This window comes from Serinus canaria, chromosome 8 (genome assembly GCF_022539315.1).
Source record: "Serinus canaria isolate serCan28SL12 chromosome 8, serCan2020, whole genome shotgun sequence".
Classification (NCBI taxonomy): domain Eukaryota; kingdom Metazoa; phylum Chordata; class Aves; order Passeriformes; family Fringillidae; genus Serinus; species Serinus canaria.
This window is the reverse complement of record NC_066322.1, coordinates 9,432,255-9,449,793: the sequence shown is the minus strand read 5'-3', so window position 1 is coordinate 9,449,793 and position 17,539 is coordinate 9,432,255. Positions and strand designations below refer to the sequence as shown.

Genomic DNA, 17,539 nt, shown 5'->3' with positions numbered 1-17,539 from the left:
AATGGAAAATGTTTTGATAATGCTCCTCTGAATGTAAACTGTACCAAATGGGATTTTTATTATTTTTTTAAGCAGCTTTTTTTTCCCCAAAAGGAAGAACGGCTCTTTAAATAAACAGAGCGAACTACCCATTCCTTACAACAAAAACCACCCTCCCTTCACTCATTCACGCCATACCCTGGCACAAAATGAATTTACATTTCGCATTTGCAAAACAAATTCTCGCCTAATGTCATTTTAATGGGAACGCGCATTTCAATCCCTTCCAATAACAACGAGGAGCGCTTATTCTATGTAAAACACCCCAATTTGTTCCTCTTTAAAAATATGCGGATTTCTGATGGGGACAGGAGCTAGAAGGACAGGGGAAGAGGAACATTTCCTCTCCGGCAATCCCCTCCGCCAGCGCACACAAAAGCCACCTGCCCATGGAGAGAAAACACGATGCCATTATTCCCATCGTCATTCCCACGGCCCCTTCGACACCGAACGAGTGAGAAGGCCGTGCGCATCCGTCCCCGACACGCGAATCACGCCAGGTCACCGGTGGTACCCGCGGGTCCACCCAACTTGTCACCCCCCACCGCTCCCTTCGCTCCCCCCGAGCCGGCCCCGCTGGACGTGCCCGTGCAGGGGCTGCGAAGAGGAAAGCGGGGACTGATGCCACCCCTAGAGATGTTCCAAGAAGGGAAAGCCCCTGATGGAGAGGACAAAGAAGAACGCTCGGAGCTGCTGGAGAGATGCATTATGTTTATAAGCCCATCTCCCGGTGGAAAGGACAGGACCCCCGTGGGAGCGCGGGTGGGGGGGCTGAGGTGCGAGAGGGACAGCGGCTGAGGGGTCGGGGAGGGCAGCAGGGCTGTGTGCCCTCCATACAACCCCCCGACGGGCACTTTGCGGCGGGGAGGGAGGGGGCGAAGAGGGGTGGTCTTTATTTTCCCCCTCAGACTGGACGGACGCCGTCCAAGCTGCGGGCAGCTGCCAGTGACCCCCGGGCAGGCGCACCCCCCGAGGCGGGGGGAGGTCACCCTTGCCCTCCCACCCCCTCAAACCCCAAGCCGGCATCTTCCCGAAGGAGCGCAAGGCAGTCCCTGCCCCCGGGGCAGGATTTTCCTGTCAAACCACAACCGCGCCAGACAAAAGGCTTAAGTGCAGGAGGGGATGGGGAGGAGGGGACGGGGACGGACACAGACGAGCCCCCGGGGGCCCCGTCCCAGCACTCACCGACTTGCAGCACGTTGTCCACCGCGCCGGTCTCCAGCAGGCGGATGCCGCGGCGGAAGGGCAGCCCCTCGCCCTGCGGCGCGGCGGGGGCGGCGGGCGGCGGGGGCCCGGCGGCGGGGCTCTCCTCGCCGGCCGGGGCGGGGGCGGCGGCGGCCGAGGGTCCCCCCGCGGCGGCGCTGGCGGGGGAGGCGGCGGTAGCGGCGCGGCCGGGCTGGAAGCTGGAGTACATGCAGATCTGCCGCTCGCTGCGGGGGAAGCTCCAGTAGACGATGCGGCGCTGGACGGGCTCGGGGATGCGCTGGAAGCGGCCCTCCACCCGCTCGAAGGCCCAGCTCCCCGCCACCCGCTTGGCCGCCGCGTCCAGCAGCGACTCGGGCTGCAGGAGGCTGCCGGTCCCGCCGCCCCCGCCGCCGCCCCCCTGACCCGCCGCCGCCGCCGCCGGGCCCACGGCCCCCGCCGGTCCCGCCGCCGCCGCGGGGCAGCAGCCGGGCAGCGCCGGAGGGGCCCCGCTGGCCCCCGCGCCCGGCCCCGCCGAGCCGGCCCCCGCGGCTCCGGAACGAGGGTGCACGGCCCCGGTGCCCCCCGACGGGCAGGCCCGGGAGCACAAGCGCTTGGGGCCCGGGGCGCCGGCGGGCAGCGGCGGGCGGAGCAGCTCCTCTCCCTCTCCTCCCTCCGCCATGGCTGCGACCGACTGAGCCGGGCGAGGGGAGGAGAGACGCCGAGGAGGAGGAGGAGGAGAGGGCGGGGACCGGGGGGGGTGGTCCCGCCGGCCGGGAGCCGGCCCCGCCGGGGCGGGACGTTCCGCAGCCCCCCGCTCGCCCCCGCCGCCCGTCGGGGCACCGGTGCTTGTGGCACCTGCCTGGCTGCTGCATGGGTGGTGAGGGCATGGCCTTGGGCACCGTACGGTGTCCTCCTGGCCTTGTCCCCAGGCGGGAGGGGGACACGCAAGGGACGCTGTGTTCCCCCGTGCTTGGAGAGGAAAGACCCGCGGCTGCGGGTCCCCACGGCGCTGGTGGGTGAGGGGCTGGCGCAGCCATCCGAGGGCCAGGAGCCTGCGCTGAGCCAGCGGGACAAAGGGGCACGGCGGCGCTGGAGGTGGCAGCGCTCCCGCGGGGGTGTCGGCGGGATCGGCACTGCTCCTGCTGCGTGCCCGGCCGTGCCCGGTTCAGGCGCCCAGTCTGACCCACAAATCAACACCCAGCCTCTTCCGCAATTCACTACGGCTTTACATCGAGTAGCAGAGCAGACAGCAGTGTCCTGCCCTTCCATGGACATCAGGGTTTGCTTTTTATTTTAAAGCCGTGTAGTGAAGATGCTCGTCCCACGCATCATAGCAGGGTCCTCGGGCATTAGTACACACGGCCTTTGGGGGAGGAGATGAAAAACAGGTACTGCTGGCTTCCAGGAGCTCTCTTGTGCTCTCAGGTGGGATTACATTAAAGGGACATATGAATATATTCAGCACTGCCGGAGTCAGCATCCAAAAATCCAGGGAGCTGACTCCTCAGCAGCCTCTGCTTTCAGCCAAGGGTGATGGCAGCACCCCCGAGACCAGCACAGCGTGGGGCTGATGGGGGGAGGGCTGCAGCAACTGAAGTCCACCTCTCTGGGCCTCTACACCCTGCCATCACTTTGCTGCTGTGTCCAGCAGGACACTATTCCAAGATTTTCCCCAGAAATACATTCCTGGTTTTGTGTCCTGTCTAAATTTAAGTGACAAACCTCTGAGGAAGAGCAGAGCTCACAGGTCTCCGAGTTCAGTTTTCTTGCTATTATTCTCAGTGCTTTGAGAATCCAAGACCAATTCCTATCTGCAGTTCAGTCACATCTAAACCATTACCGGTTACTCCCTTGTTGCAGAGATCTCCTATTTATTCTTACTGACAGAGCAAGAGTACATTTCCTGGAATAACAGGGCGATGCAATTAGGGAACAGGAAATAATTATGCGCCTTTGCTCTGCCACAAGATACCTCCAAGCCCAAGGTCTCCTCTGCAGGACACAGAGGGAAGGAATCAGGTCTCAGGCAGGTGGAGAGAGCAAGCAGAGCTACTGCAATGAGAGATCTCCATTTTAGAGAGTAAGCCACAAGCTAATCGATGAAGGTCAGGAATAGGTTTTCCTTGAAGGCTGAGGTGTTCCTTGCTGCTGTTGGTCTTGTTCAAAGTAATGAGTGCTAGCAGTGGCCAGGACTGGCCTGGGGCAGCAGCTGCACACAGATTTGTTTACGCAGAGATTTTCCCCAGGAATCACATCCCCATTTCTTTAACCCTGAAGGCCATTTTGCTCTTCTTAAGAGTTTGCCGCAACAGGAAGCACTTGCCACAGAAGCACAGCATTTTGTCCCTCACCTCTGCTCACTGTTGTGATGACAGGTCCTGGGGCAACAAAGAAGGGCTTTGTCCACCTCTGCCCCTCCCTGGCTGCATAGAGGGACCTCACAGGGCCATCCCAAAGCACCCTCCTGGCCCGAGGTGGAGCACACCTTCCAGGCAGAGAACAGTCCAGCAATCTCAAGCTTTTCCGATGCTGAAAGCTGTGGGCTCTGGTGTCACAGAATTTCTGCTGGTATCTGTGTCTCCCTGCAGCTGCTAGGGCTGCTCAGGCAGAGGGTGAGACTGCATGAGAGCTGGGACATGGCACCCCAGCTTGTCTGGTCCCTCTGTCACCAGTCGCTGCAGAGCTCACCTAGTGACAACCTTGAGTGTCCTTACTTACGTCGTCCCCAGACAGTGCCAATAAAAGGAGTTTAGACTTCAGACCAAGCAGGGATGTTATTCATTACCAATAAGCTGACTTTTCATTGCATAAAACATATAATCCAGACTCAAATCAAAGCAAGGTTGGCGCAGGGGCTTGCCAGCCTGTCTCTGGGGGGTTAGCATGTTATTTCAAAGAAAAACCAATCTATTTTTCCTCTCTCTCTTCATTCTGAACATTTGTTGCTCCCCATTCCTCCCCATATTTCCCTGTGCCTTTCATCACTGCCTTGATTTTGCAAGGGGGAGAGCTCTCCTCCTCCCAGGGAATGTGGACAGACTTCTTCTCCCTGGGGAAGGATGCAAAATGTCAGCCTCCAGCCCAGCCCCTGATGCTGCTCATTCAGAGCCTGGAACCAGGTACATCAATAATTCACTGCACGCTTTCCTGAGCCCAGCCATTTGCTGAGCCACTGGCAGCCCTGGTTCCCCTCCTGTTTTCAGGACTGTTTGGTCAGGGTCTGCCTGTGCTTCAACCCACCAACTCCAGCCCTTCTGGCCTCATCACTGGTGTTATCCATCAAGTGCTGATTTCTCCTGCTGGCTCCAGGAAGTATTTTATTTTGAGTCCCTGGCTAGAAAATTGACTGACCAAGGGGCTGGAGCCCCAGGGGCTCTAGACCACAGTCACACAGCAATGCAATGCAATATCCTCAGAAATTCTTTGGGTGCCACCTCAATCAGAAGTTCAGCTTTAAGGTGCAGGTGCTGTGAAGTAAGAAAACTGCTTTCCTCTTCCTAGAAAATAAATTCAAGGACTATAAAAAGGAGAAAAGACAAGGGTGCTGATGAGATGCTTCTGTGGGCTTCCCAGCAGCTGTGCTTTGTTTTATGGCAGTCAAGGTAAGTGATGGCTGGTGCCACATGCTCCCATGCTGCTTTGACATTGCTTTGACTCCCAACAGTTAATGTTATGCTCTCACTAACACGAGTGACACTGCCTGAGCCTTTAGAGGTGACAGCAGAGCTTTGCAAGGCCCAGGGAGCACCAGGGAAGTCCTGTGGTGACAGATGAAGGTACACAAGGGCAGAAGAAGCTTTATGGGCAATTAATGATGGGAAAGGAACAGGATAGCAGAGTGCAGGCAGACACCAAGCTCCTGCTCCAGCCATCCCGAGGATCTGCTGCTCTGAAGCAGCCAAAGACAGGCTTATCAGTGGCAAAGCTCCCTGCTACAGCCTCCATTATACAGTACTCACTGGAAATGTGGCTGTTTCTGCCTTTCTTATATTGCTGATTCTGTTCAGAGCAGAGGCAGAAGGGAAAGGACACAGGGAGTAACTGCAGCTCCCCTGCCTTAATGCATTTGGGAGCAGAGGAATCTATCGGCCAGGACAATTATTCCTTAGCACCCCCATAGATCCAATGTTCAGGACAAGACAGAAAGCATTGTCTTATGAAATATTTGGCCTTGCAAGAAGGAGGAGGGACACCTTGATTTGGTTGCCCATGGAGTTTAGCACCATTTTTAGATTTTCCAGTGCCTAGTAAGGTCTCCAACAAAGCACAGACTGGAGTTGGAGCTTTTTGCTGTCAAACTGTTCAAATCCCCTGTGGATTCTCCACTGATTCATTAGCGCTGAGTTATTGCTGTGCTCCTCTTCCAGCAGGGGCTCTAATAAAGTGGCTTTTTGCTAGCCAGCCAGTTATTTTATGAAACTTTCCAGAACTGACAAGCTCAAAGACCTCCTTCAGGTGTGACTGCAATTGTCCGTGTACTCAAAAGAGAAATGCAAGGACTGAAAGTACCATCTTCCCTCTCCAAGCACAGGCTGAATTCCAAGATCAGGTGTGGGATGGCTGTTCCAACCCTCATGTCAATCCAGGAACAGCTCTTCTTGCCTGTGTGTCCCTGTGGCTGCTCAGGCTGGGATGATGCAGACCCAGACACCCCCTTGTACCCAGACAGAGATTTCTGGTTGTCAGAAGCTGTTCCCTTTCCCCCACACATGACATTACATCTCTGGCTTGCCAGGGCTGCCTTCCCCCAACCCCTGTAAGATTAGCAACGTGCTGAGCCTCTGTCTTGCCACGGAGATTTCAGCACCCTTCCAGCAAACGTATTTGCTGTGCAGACAGCAATTTAGCACAGAGCAGCTGCTGGGTGAAGACCCTTGGCTTCCCAGAAGATCAGCCACCTCTCCAGCATGGAGTCTATAAGCACAGAGTGCTCCAGAAAGTTACTCAAGCCCGCACTGGAGAGATGTCCACCCCAGCCAGGCTGGCTGTCTCAGGGCTGAGCTAAGCAGAAAACAACCCTCTTGGGCCACCACCTCCCCCTTTCAGCCACTGAACTTCCTTTCCCTGAATTAGGGATGCTAAAATAAATGGGGGATTATTTTTTCAGGCTACAAGAGTATGAATAAATGATGGCAAGGCAAGGGGTAAACAATGCTTTAGTATGGGGTCTGCCCTGGCCTTGGAACACAAGTGGATCATAGGGTCCAGCTGGATGGGAAATTGGAGTCAGGCATTTTGGCAGCTCTACAAAGCTGTGGTTCCTCAAGTGCAGTGAATGCCATCACTGTCACATCTGCCATCATTCCAGGCTGCTCTCAGCAGTGGGATTTGGGAACCCAGCATCACAGCTAACCTGTTTCCAGGAGCGGCATGTGGAGAGACACACGGCAAATCACCCCTCACACGGCAGAAAAGGATTATCTTGCTGTCTGCTTCCCTGGCAGGAGGGCAGGAGGGAACCCTGAATCTTAGCAAAGCTCCTACAAACACAAGGACCAGGGCAAGATCCAGCCTCAGTCCTGAGCACCTGCCTGCAAATCCATGCATGAGCTGGCCTGGTGAGATGTGTCTCTCCCAGAGTGGAGGCTGGGCTTTTTCTGCTCACACTGAGCTCTTTCAACCCCCTGATCTAAGCTGTAAGTAACAGAACCAGACTGTGCTGGGCAGACAAAGAGAGGAGGTGATGCCACAGAAGGCTATGCAGGGGTGAGAGCCTTGGTATCCTGTGGGGCTTGGGCTCCAGCTCTGCATCCCCCAAATCACTCTGGACCCACCAGAAGGAAGGGAAAGAGCTGGGATGTGTCCCTTGTAGGTCAACAACTGGCCATGGAGTGGCTTGAAGGCCTTTGGAGGAAGGAGAGTGGTTACAGGAGGAAACAACAGGAGAGGCAAACCTGTTGTATGCAGCTTTGCTCAGAAGTCAGAGAGGCACCTCCACGCTCTGTCCCTGGGGACTGCTTTGGGATGATTCTGCTCTCCCTCTGCCAGCAGACAGAAGATGGGGCATGCCAAGCAACTGGGCTTTGAAAATGCAGGGATTGGACTCTGTCCTGCCCAGCCTGGTCCCATGGTTGATGCTGAAGAAGGAGATGGGAATGAATGTGGCCAAAATCTGACTCACTTCTGCAGCCCCTGCATCACTTCCATCAACCCCCCTGCACTGGTGGCCATAGAGGGACCACGAGTCCCTGCTGCTGGCTCATTCCTGCTGTTGTTTCTCTGCTCTGTCCCATCACCTTGGGCAATGCTACACCAAAAGGAATCTGGGCCTCTTCACCAGGGTCATCAGCAAGCTGGCCAAAGCCACGGATGACCTCTCCAGGTCTCATTCCCCCGCTCCTAACCCACAATGGAGATAGATGGCTGCCACCCCCAGGCAGCAGCAGCCACCCTGACCTCAGAGAAGCCAGAGGGGCCCGGCTGGGCTGGACTTGGGGGACAAAAATGCAGCCGCCTGCATTTATTTTGCCTAACAACAGTGATCCCTCTGTATATTTTCATTCTGTTTTCCTAGGCTCAGCTGCCTCCTCAATGAAATGTTTCCAAAGCAGCCTGGCTTGGCAGCACGCCAGCCCCGGCTGCCAGATGAATGGGCGGAGGAGGAGGGACCCATTCCTCTTCTTGACACAGCATCGCTGCACAAGAGGCCTCTGTTGACATTAGGACTGGCTGTTCCTCCTTTCCTCCTCCCTCGGCAGGAGCAGCACACAGGGCCAAGGCTTCACATGACACGAAACTGACATCTGTCTTCCTCCAGGGTGGTGGCACAGCCACAGATAACAGGGTACCAAGGACTGCTAGAACCTGAGTCAGCCCTTGTTTCTGGCCCTAGATCCCCCAGCTGAGCCAGCCCCCCAACAGGTGAGGATTCCTTGGAGCTCTCTGACTCTACTTACACCATCACTCTCCAAGACATTGGTGATGTGCAGAGCCTCTTTCCTCCCCCAAAACCCCTCTCCACCCCCCCCTCCAGCAAAGCTCTCCCTCAGCATCGCAGGAGTACAGACACTGACACAGGATTTGCAGAGCTCCATGTTTCTGGCATCTTTCAGGGGTGAATCCTGTCATAGGGGGCCCAAGTGTGGCACCCCAAACCCTTCAGGTCTTTGGACAGTAATACATGGAACAGGATCAGTTTCACTGAGGTAAACAAATGGTAGCTGTTGCAGTGGACTACACACCCAGGACCAGATGGGATCTCCCTCTCTGCCATGGCTAATTGCAGCACTGGTCATCAGTGAGGGAATGCAAATCCATGTATGCCCCACTCATCACCTGTCACCTCCTCAGCAGGGACACCTTTAGGAGCTGCACAAGGAGAGGATGTGGAATTTAATACAGGCACTGATAATGCATCAGAAGGCAAAAGAAAGAGATGAAAGTAATCAGCATCCTTCCAGTCTGCACCTCTTTCCCTGACTGGCTCCTCTGGCATCTTCTGCTGGTGGCCAGCACCCAGCTGAGGCAAGCCAAGGACCAGGGGCTGGATAAGAGCAGCACCCAGCAGCACACCACAGGAACACATTCTGCTCCTGCCAGCTGTGGCAGGGAGACTGCTCTGCCTGGATCTGGTGGAAAAGAGGCCAACCATGCATCGATAAGATGAATTAGTTGTCTCAGCAGCACCAGCAAAATGAGCGAGAGGAGCCGAGCCCGTGAGGCCCGGCCTGCTTTGTTTCAATTACAGCAGCTGCCAGAAGAAAAAGATAACCTCAATATTGATGGCAGGAGCAGCAGACAGAGGTGCCCTTGCAGGCTACTGGGAGCAGGTAGAGGAGGAAGGGGGAGGAGAGATGGAAGAGCGGGAGCAGGGTCTCAGCCACCCCGCTGTGGGAGAGCCTGGCTGGTAAGAAAGAAACATCTGATCCCATTGCTCTCATTCCTCTGAGGAACAGCTCCTTTTCACCCTGGTTCTTGTCCCAGTCACTGTGCAGAGCATCCTCCAGCAGAGACAGGGTGCAGAAAACACTGAGCAGAAAATCATCTCTCTGCTCCCCACTCAGGCTGCAGGGCCTGGAGAGGCATTGAGTAGGGCTGTGTGGGATGATGGATGGAGCTGGAGTAAAAGGCAGAGACAGGCCTGGGGCACCACAAGCTGCAGGCAGGCATGACTGCCTGCCAGGGGCACAGCACCCAGCTGCCCGATGGCTGGGGAACCCCTTGATGTGCCTGCAATGGGGACTGCTCTGGGAGCTGGGGACAAGATGCCCATGGTGACTTTGAACTGCATGTGGGAACCAGCAGCAGCTTGGGGCAGGCACCCCAACATCCCACCTACAAGCCAGGCATGGAGGTGCCAAGCCAAACATCCTCCAAGCTGTGCAGTGTTAATGTCCTGGACTCCCACCCTGGGAGGCAGCCAGAAGATAGGAAAAAATGGGGTCTTCTCTTGAAGAAGACTTCTCTTCAGTCTTCAACCCCTTTACCTCCAACTCCTGCTCAGGTGATGTAAACCATCCCTGGCTGCTGCGTCTTGGGGTCTACATCCAGCCCTGTGTCCCTCCCTACATCCAGGGCACAGACCAGCGCTGAGCAAGACACTCCCTGCTTCCCCCCGGGGCCACCAGAGGCCAAACTGAGAGGCGGTCACTTCACAGAGGTTTTATTCGCACTCCGGATACCCACGCTGCCCTCCCACCTCGCTTACCCCCAGCAAAGACCTCATGATCCTCACCCTGTCCTCCCCGAGCTGCGCCCATTGGATCCAGCCCCTGGTCTCCAGGAGGGGACAAGGCCACCATCTTGCGGCCACCCAGCACCACTGCACATACCCGTGCGCACGGTCTGCGGGGCGCCCAGGACGGCACAGCCCGGGGGGGACAGGCTTTGGACCGTGGGGAGCTGCGACATCCCACCGCTCCTCGTGCCCTCAGTCCCCTGGGACCATGTCCTGCGGGGCACACGCTGTCCCTCCCCTCGTTTCCTGGCCAGGAAACCCAGGGATTCCAGCACACCCAGGAATGTCTGGATGGGCAGAGGATGACAGCAGTGCTGCTCCCATCCCAGCTCTGGCCCCTCCACCCCGCCCTGCCGCTCTGTGCAGTGTCAGCCAGCAGTGACCAGGGACCTCCTGGTTTGCACAGCAGGCTTCATTGAGCACAGAAAAGCAGGCAGTGGCAGGTGAAGGCTCAGAACTGAGCTCTGGGGCTGAAAATGCAGCACTGAGCAGAGTCCAAGGGGAATTCCCATCCTTATCACAGCGTAGGAGGGCAACCCACATGGGTTTGCTGGAGGGAGTTATTAAACCAGCGCTGCTGGTGGCCAGCAGCCCAAAACAAGTCCTTCCATGCCTCTGTGAAGGGAGTTGGGGTTGTCTGCACACTACTGGGTTCTGCAAGGCTGCCCAGCCTAGTTTAGTGCTCATCCCCCTCCTTCTGCTTCTTCCCCTTGTGATGGAGCTGGCCATGGTCTCCATGGTGGTGGTGAGCATGGGTAGCAGGTTTGTGGTCCTCACTTGGGTTTGTGTCTCTCTCACTGTTGACCTCGTGATGGTGGTGAGGATGGAGGGGCTTGTGCTGGTGGACGGGAGTCTCTGACTCCATCCCCTCATGTTCAGGAAGGGAGCTCGGGGTTGCAGGGCCCTCCATAGTGCTGTTAGCCTGAGGAAAGTAACACAAGGGCTGGTGTGGTATGGGAACACCCACAGAACCCTGCAGAAAGCCTGGGAGCACAGCTGCAAACCGGGAAGAAGGCAGACCAGCATTCATCATACAGAAAACTGTGGGTCAGAGCAAATGCTCTCCAGCTCTGACCCAGGGCACAGGGGGGACAGGAGAGGCTGGAGCACACAGGGCACAAGCCTCTACACTTGTGTCTCTTGCCTCAAGTTGTCTGTGGTCCAGAAACGGGAATTTGCATTCAGTATTTCTGGGTGTACTTTTCTCCCGGGAAGTGACTAATCGCCTGCCAAGCTCAGAGCTACAGCCTTTTCTTTGCTCTGAGCTTGCCACCTCTGCATCCACTGCCTGCCCTTTCTTATATGGGAACAGTCCTAGTTAGCATTCCCAGACATGGAATATGACCCCTTTGGTCAATTCCTTTTCAACCGGAAAACTCTGACCTATTTAAGTGCCCTTATTCCAGACCTTCCATCACCTTCCCTCTCAAACACATCTGAGGGCAGCTGCCAACCCAGAGCCCATCCCCAACACGGAGATAAGATGGTTCTTGCTGATGTGCAGTGCCAAGGACAGCAGGGATCCCAGCTCCAGCGAGCATTCCAGCTCTTACCTCCTGGGTAGCATTGGGGTAGAGGGAGCAGTTGCCACAGAAGTCCTTGATGTGGCTGGAGCGGATGGCTGCTTCCACATAGGGGAAGTGGAGGAAGCTGAAGGGCAACTGGATGTGGAAAGCCAGGCGGCCACACCTGAGGGGAGAAGTCATGGCCTGGCTCAAGATGGGGGCTGGAATCCCCCCAGCCCAGCCACGAGAGGAGATTCTGGAAGCCCACGAACCGCTCTGAACACCCAGTAAAGCCTCAGGCGAATCGAGGGACACTCACCGGTCATAAACAAGGAAGTCGTCCTTGTCACCCCCCAGGACCTGCCAGACGTCAGGGTCCTCCTGCTCGGGCTGGAGGACGGGGACGCCGGGCGGGGCGTGGCGCTGCAGCTCCGGCAGCATGGCGCGGGACAGCGGCGCCTTCTCGTTGACGATCATGTAGCGGACATGGGCCGTGCCTGCCGGGCCAGCCGCTCCCGCAGGCCCCCGAGGCTGCGGGCGGGAGGCGCTGGGAGGGGCTGCCGCGGCAAGGGCCGCCCTCCGCCCCCGAGGTGCCGGGTATTGCTGTGGGGAGGGGGAGCGGGGCTCACCTGTGGGCCTGCCTCAGGCAGAACTGTCAGCTGGCCTTCAGCAGGGCCACCACCGTCACCTGCCCTGCCGCCCCCTCCATGGGGCTCGAGCCATTGATGGTCCATGCCGGCGCCTCCTGGCAGATCCGGCTGCTGTTGGCCGTCTCCTCGGAGGCCGAGGCCAGCCCAAACCCCAGCCAGGTGGCCAGGGCCAGCACCAGCAGCCCCATCCTGGACCCCGGCCCTGGCAAGGGCACACGGGCTGTTACCCTCCTCCCAGATCCACTGCAACCCCAAAATACCTCCCTGCACCCAGCTCCAGGGCAGATAAGGTCTTTGGGCAGTGTTGGCCTGATCCTGGCACTGGGAGCCAGGGCCCCCATCCTAGGGGGCAAGGAAAGGGGGACAAGGTGGGGAATTGGGCTCCTTGCTACTGTCTTTTGTGGGCACCCAATGCCACAGCATCCTGTTCTCCCCTGGCAGTGAATGCCCACTCCACATCTCAAGAGAGGAACGTGCTCCTTCTCCCACAGGCCTTCTCCATTTCTTTGATCCCACAAAACAAACCCAGCCCCAGGGAGGTCTGTCTTTGCCCCAGAAGGGAGCAGGGATGCAGCCCTCATAATCTCAGCTGCCAGTGAACAGTCACTGGGACAGAGATGGTTTCACCTTCAGGTCACCTTGAGAGTCCTTGATGCCTCACAAAGTGCTTTGGGGGTACACAGAGCCTTTAAAGCCCTTGAGTCTTCCAAAATCTGCCTGAAGCCCCATCCTCCAACAGCCCCCTAACTCTGCCCACCCCAGGATATTCCCCATCCCTTTAATGTCCAGCACACTTAATGGGCAAGGGGGAGGATATGGGTCTGGAGGGGATGGTCTGGGGAGGGAACAAGGAGATGCAGGATCTGGTCAGGATGGATGTGCCCCCACTCCCCAGCCCTCTCCCCGCGAGAACGAGCCCTCGATACCGCGCTTCTCCTCGCTGCCGTCCTCCCTCGCTCCGGGCCCCAGCAGCTTTCAGCAGCTTCCAGCTGGCCCTGGTCCCCCTTTTATCTCCTGACCACTCTCCCCGCCCAGGAGGGAGGAGAAGAGCCTGGCCGGAGCGGGGATTGCACCCCGGCCACCACCGCCTGCCTCGAGGGGACGGCGACAAGGCAGGCACTGTCCCCGTCGGTGCCATGTGGCCTCGGGGTGCTGCTGCCACAGCCCAGCCCGAGCCGTGCCGGAGCAAAGCGGTGCCTGGTGCAGGGCTGATGCCAGAGGGTGACAGGCGATGCTGCAGGGAAGAGAGGGACACAGCCGCTCCAAACCTCGGAGGCACAGGAGGGCCGGGGGCGTTGCCAAGGACACTGCTTACACCGAAGGGTTGCACCGCTCTGGGGTGACCTCCAGCAGCGCCATCCCTACACAAGGTGCCACAGGAGATGCCAGTGCCATCTCTGCTTCCCTGCAGCCAAAAAGATGGTGTCTCCCATACAGTGGGGTGCTGGAGCTCCCTGCCCTGTGCAGCGTCACCTCAAAAGCCGGGCTGTTCTGTTGTGCCCATGGCCGTTCTCAGGCCAAGCTTGGCCCCACAGCAACTCCCCAGTGTCCAGTTCCATGCCTTCCATCCGGACCCACACTGGTGGGGCTGTGGTAGTGTCGGTGTTTCCTTGGGTAATCACAGCGACACTGGATTCCACACCCCAGCCAAACAAGAGGAGCTCACCACTCTGGCAGCACAAGGACATCTCTGCAAATATTTGAGCAGTTTATTGTACCTGGGATCTGTACAAAAACATGATAAGGCAGGGAAGGGCAAGCAGCCACAGTCACAGCAGGGGCAGAACATGATCCCAGACACACATAGAGTGGGGATTCGTCTGAATACAGCAGGGGGAGAGGGGATCTCTGCTGAGGGGCTTGAGGGGTCCAGAGGTGTCTGCAAGGATGTGGGGCTGTGGGCTGGACTGGTGAGCAGTCCCTGTGACTGACACCAGACTTTCCACAGAGCTGTCACCCCGCACCCGCAGGCTGTTCCCCCCAAGTCCCCACCGGATACCCCGGACACCGTGAAGAGCCCAGCACTGCGCAGGTACACGTTTCCCCAGTTCATGTTCTGGGACTTGGGCTGGCAGGGAACGACCCGGCACAGACACGAGCTGTGCCCCAGGGAGCCCAGGCCACCGCCTGGCAGGCGCTTCCCTCTTCCCCTCGGCTCATCCCGAGCCGCGGTGTCTGCGGTTTTCAGCCTGGGGGGCTTTTCGCCCGCAAACCGTGGCACCCGCAGCGGGCAGCCCGTTCTCCGTGCGCCGGCCCCGTCTCTGCCCGGGGCGATGCCCCCGCTCCCCCGCCGGGAGCGCTCCCGCCGCCGCCCCGCAGCGTCCGGGCAGGGCCGTGCCTGGTGCATGCCGGGGCGGAGCGAACTGAACCGCCCCCGCCAGCGCTGCCCGGCGTCCCCTTCGCCCTCAGCCTTGACCCCGGTGAGCCGCAGCCCGAAGGCGAGCGGGGCCCTCGGGCACGGGGGTGGCGGGGCGGACGCGGGGAGCGGGGCCGGCGGGAGCGGAGCGGAGATCGTGGTGGTGCCGCGTTGCGCAGCGGGAAGCGGGGCCGGAGGGAAGGAGCGCCGGCCCCTGCCCATGTGCTCGCCGGGATCCACGCGGTCCCTCCGCTCTGGGATGGTGGGAAGGAGCAGGGAGAGCTCGGTGCACGCAGCCACTTCAGGCGGGCAGGGGAAAGAGAATATTTGAGCAGGTGTGTGCCCCCAGCCCACTGCACACCTGTGAGGAGTGGCCAGAGCGGCTCATGCGTACCATGGGGTCTGGAAGCCTCAGTGAGTGCTCTGGAGAGGTGATTCCGATTGGGGTTTTGGGCAGATCTGTTTTTCCCCTTGAGCATCTCAGATATTTGGATGGGTGGGGCGGAAGGTCACTTTCCCGAAATGTCCCTCCTCAGTGCCTCTAGGGCAAGGTCATTGTTCCCGGACTGTTGCAGAGAGCATGGTGGCTCCACGCTGTCCTTGCTGGGGAGGGGAAGGGCACATCAGCCTATCATGACCCCACTGCTCCCCTCCTGAGAGGCTCAGGAGTGTTTTAGCTATAACTAGTGTGTTGCTCCATGTTTACCAGTCCATGTTCCTGGTACAGGACATTCCCACCATAACCCTTGTCCCCATAATCTTGCTTACACATGCAGCACACCTCCTCCTCAGGAATCCCCGCTGCCCTCCCTGTGGCACTCCCAAAGGACTCATGGCTCCAGAGGGGACCTGCAGGGCTGCATCCAGGGCTCGGGGCTTTCCTGCTCTAAAGGCACCTAAAGCATGGGACAGGGCAGCAGAATGGAAGGCTGGCAGGAAGGCTTGGCATCCTTGGGCAGCTCTTTGTAGCTGGTTCCGAAGGTGGGTGCCCTTTCACAGTGCAGATTGGCCTCTGAGACCCATTTATTTAAAATACATACATTTAAAAGGTGCAAGTTTACACACATATGCATCTGCGCTTGCAAACACAGATAGGCTCTGTGCAAGGTGGGGGAATGGCTTTTCCCCAGGGCCAGCAGCCCCCCTGACCCCCTGCATCCTCCCCACAGCCTGCCCAGCCATGGCAGCCTCGCTGAGCCGCCCCTGCTTCATCTCTCTCCACCTGCCCTACAGGCAGGGCTGGGGCCAGCACCTGGCCAACACCTTTCGCTTCCAGCCAGTGGCTGTGCGGGAGACGCCGCGTGTCCGGCAGGTGGCCCTGCGACGGGAATCTGCCATCTTCCTCGTCAACGAGCGCCTGGCACCTGCCAGCACCTCATCCTGTGACTTCCTCTATGACATAGATCCCCAGCCCACCTTGGGCACGGCCTCCAACATCTGCTTCGAGGTGGATGATGTGCCAGGGCTCTGCAAGCGGCTGCAGAGCCAGGGATGCTCCTTGCTGGTGCCCCCCACTGAGCTGAGTGATGAGGGTGGTTCTGTCACCTACGGCGTCGTGGGCTCTGTCGTGGGCAACATCAGCCACACTCTTTTGGACCGATCCTCTTACCGGGGACTCTTCCTGCCTGGCTTCCAGCCCATCCAAGGAGCCCCCTCAGCCACAGGGGATGGGATCAAGATCACTCACTTTGACCACATCACGTATGTCTGCCCCCGGGGCGGGGCCCGGGCGGCTCTGGACTGGTACCAGCGCTGCTTCGGCTTCCACCGCTTCCTGCTGAACCCCCAGGAAAGCCCGACTGAGGGGTATGTGCTGGGGGGGCAGGGGGTGGGCATGCTGCTCCTCGCACTGCAGAGTGCCCAGGGCATCCCAGCCCACGGCTGCAAGCTGGTCTTTGCCGAGTCCCTCTCCCAGAATGGCACCAACCAGGTTGACACGTTCCTGGAGCAGCACGGTGGGGCTGGGATCCAGCATGTCGGCCTCTGCACCACTGACATTGTCAGCACGACCAGGGCTCTGCAGCAGCAGGGGGCACGGTTCTTCACGCCCCCTGCCACGTATTACAGCCACGGGGGAAAAGCAGAGGAGATCCAAGGAGCTGGGCATGACCCCCACATGCTGGCAGAGCTTGGCATCCTCCTGGACACCACAGTGCCTGGGGACAAGGGCCAGCCAGGCACTGATGCCACAGAGAGCCGCTCTGGAGGATATTTGATGCAGATCTTCACCCATCCCATATTTTCAGAGGAGACCTTCTTCCTGGAGCTCATTGACCGCCGGGGAGCGCCCGGCTTCGGGGAGGGCAATATCCGGGCACTGTGGAAAGCTGTGCAGCTCTACATGGACCAGTGGCAGTAGTGCAGTGCTGCAGTCCTCCTCCCTCAGCTCCCCATCTTCTCCAATCCAACCCTGGGGCAAGGACCATAGAAATCCCATCCCTGGCATGGCCCAGGTGGGCAGGGACCAAGGGATGGCTCCAGATCAATCCAGAGCCAACCCAGCATGGGAGCAAGATGCTCAGGGCTGAGTCCAGCAGGGTGGGACCATGCCCCAGGAAGGGTGGGATTTCTCCCTTGCCCTGGGTTCCCTGATTTATTGACCACATGTAGAGAACTTTCTGCCTTAGCTTCAGCTTAATTTATTGAGACTTGAGCCTGGAGCATGGACAAGAGTGTGCTGGCACAGAAACACTCCCAGACACAGAGAGATGAGGGTCTGCCTGAGGGGAGTGGATAATCTGGAGGCCATGGATTATGGCCACTTACTGGCAGTTACCACCCACAGCATGACTAGCCCTGTGGGGTGAGTGGTGGCCTCTTCCTCCTCTCAATTAAAGAATTAACTTACAGGCACTGCTTTGGGTTTTTAATCCTCCTATTTAAGATGTGCTGAGTGCCGGGTGAGGATGAAATGGCCATTTCCATCACTCAGAGTGGGCGTATCACTAACACTGAGATCACTGCCCCTAGCACCCCGCCAGGACTGTCCTCTGTCCCTGCCAGCCCCCAGTATTGAGCATTTGCAAGGATGCACTACACTCAGCATGAACAGTGCTGAGCAGCCTGGCAGAAAAACTATAAAAGGAGGATGAAACCCTACAAAAAGCCCTGGGGGCAGTTGTTCAGC

The 17,539-nt window shown here is 58.3% G+C and overlaps 4 protein-coding genes across 4 annotated transcripts in view; 2 read left to right on the top strand and 2 right to left on the bottom strand.

The window, feature by feature from the left end:
* Positions 1-1,918, bottom strand: part of ZSWIM5 (zinc finger SWIM-type containing 5) — a 96,756-nt gene extending 94,838 nt beyond the window's left edge. The window contains exon 1 of the mRNA XM_050977151.1: positions 1,225-1,918. Coding sequence (XP_050833108.1) covers positions 1,225-1,903 — 679 coding nt within the window. The 5' untranslated portion in view covers positions 1,904-1,918. The remainder of the gene's footprint in view (positions 1-1,224) is intronic.
* Positions 1,919-5,362: 3,444 nt separating this feature from the next.
* The window catches only part of NASP (nuclear autoantigenic sperm protein), a 189,046-nt gene continuing 176,869 nt past the window's right edge, over positions 5,363-17,539 (top strand). The window contains exon 1 of the mRNA XM_050977305.1: positions 5,363-5,368. The gene's annotated coding sequence lies outside the window, so the exon portion shown is untranslated. The remainder of the gene's footprint in view (positions 5,369-17,539) is intronic.
* On the bottom strand, positions 9,811-13,080 carry LOC103815171 (selenoprotein Pb-like). Its single transcript, XM_050977313.1, is given in 6 exon segments — positions 9,811-10,823; positions 11,455-11,590; positions 11,726-11,906; positions 11,909-11,937; positions 12,036-12,258; positions 12,983-13,080. Coding segments are annotated over 5 exon segments (801 nt in total). The 5' UTR covers positions 12,245-12,258; positions 12,983-13,080; the 3' UTR covers positions 9,811-10,577.
* Positions 14,415-17,265, top strand: HPDL (4-hydroxyphenylpyruvate dioxygenase like). The gene is made up of 2 exons (XM_009088670.4): positions 14,415-14,476; positions 15,582-17,265. Exon 2 carries the CDS (start codon positions 15,593-15,595, stop codon positions 16,769-16,771), a length of 1,179 nt encoding a protein of 392 aa, XP_009086918.3. The 5' UTR covers positions 14,415-14,476; positions 15,582-15,592; the 3' UTR covers positions 16,772-17,265.

What these genes read in the sequence shown, in the direction of transcription:
- HPDL (XM_009088670.4), top strand. Translation starts at nt 15,593, where the DNA reads ATGGCAGCCTCGCTGAGCCGCCCCTGCTTCATCTCTCTCCACCTGCCC.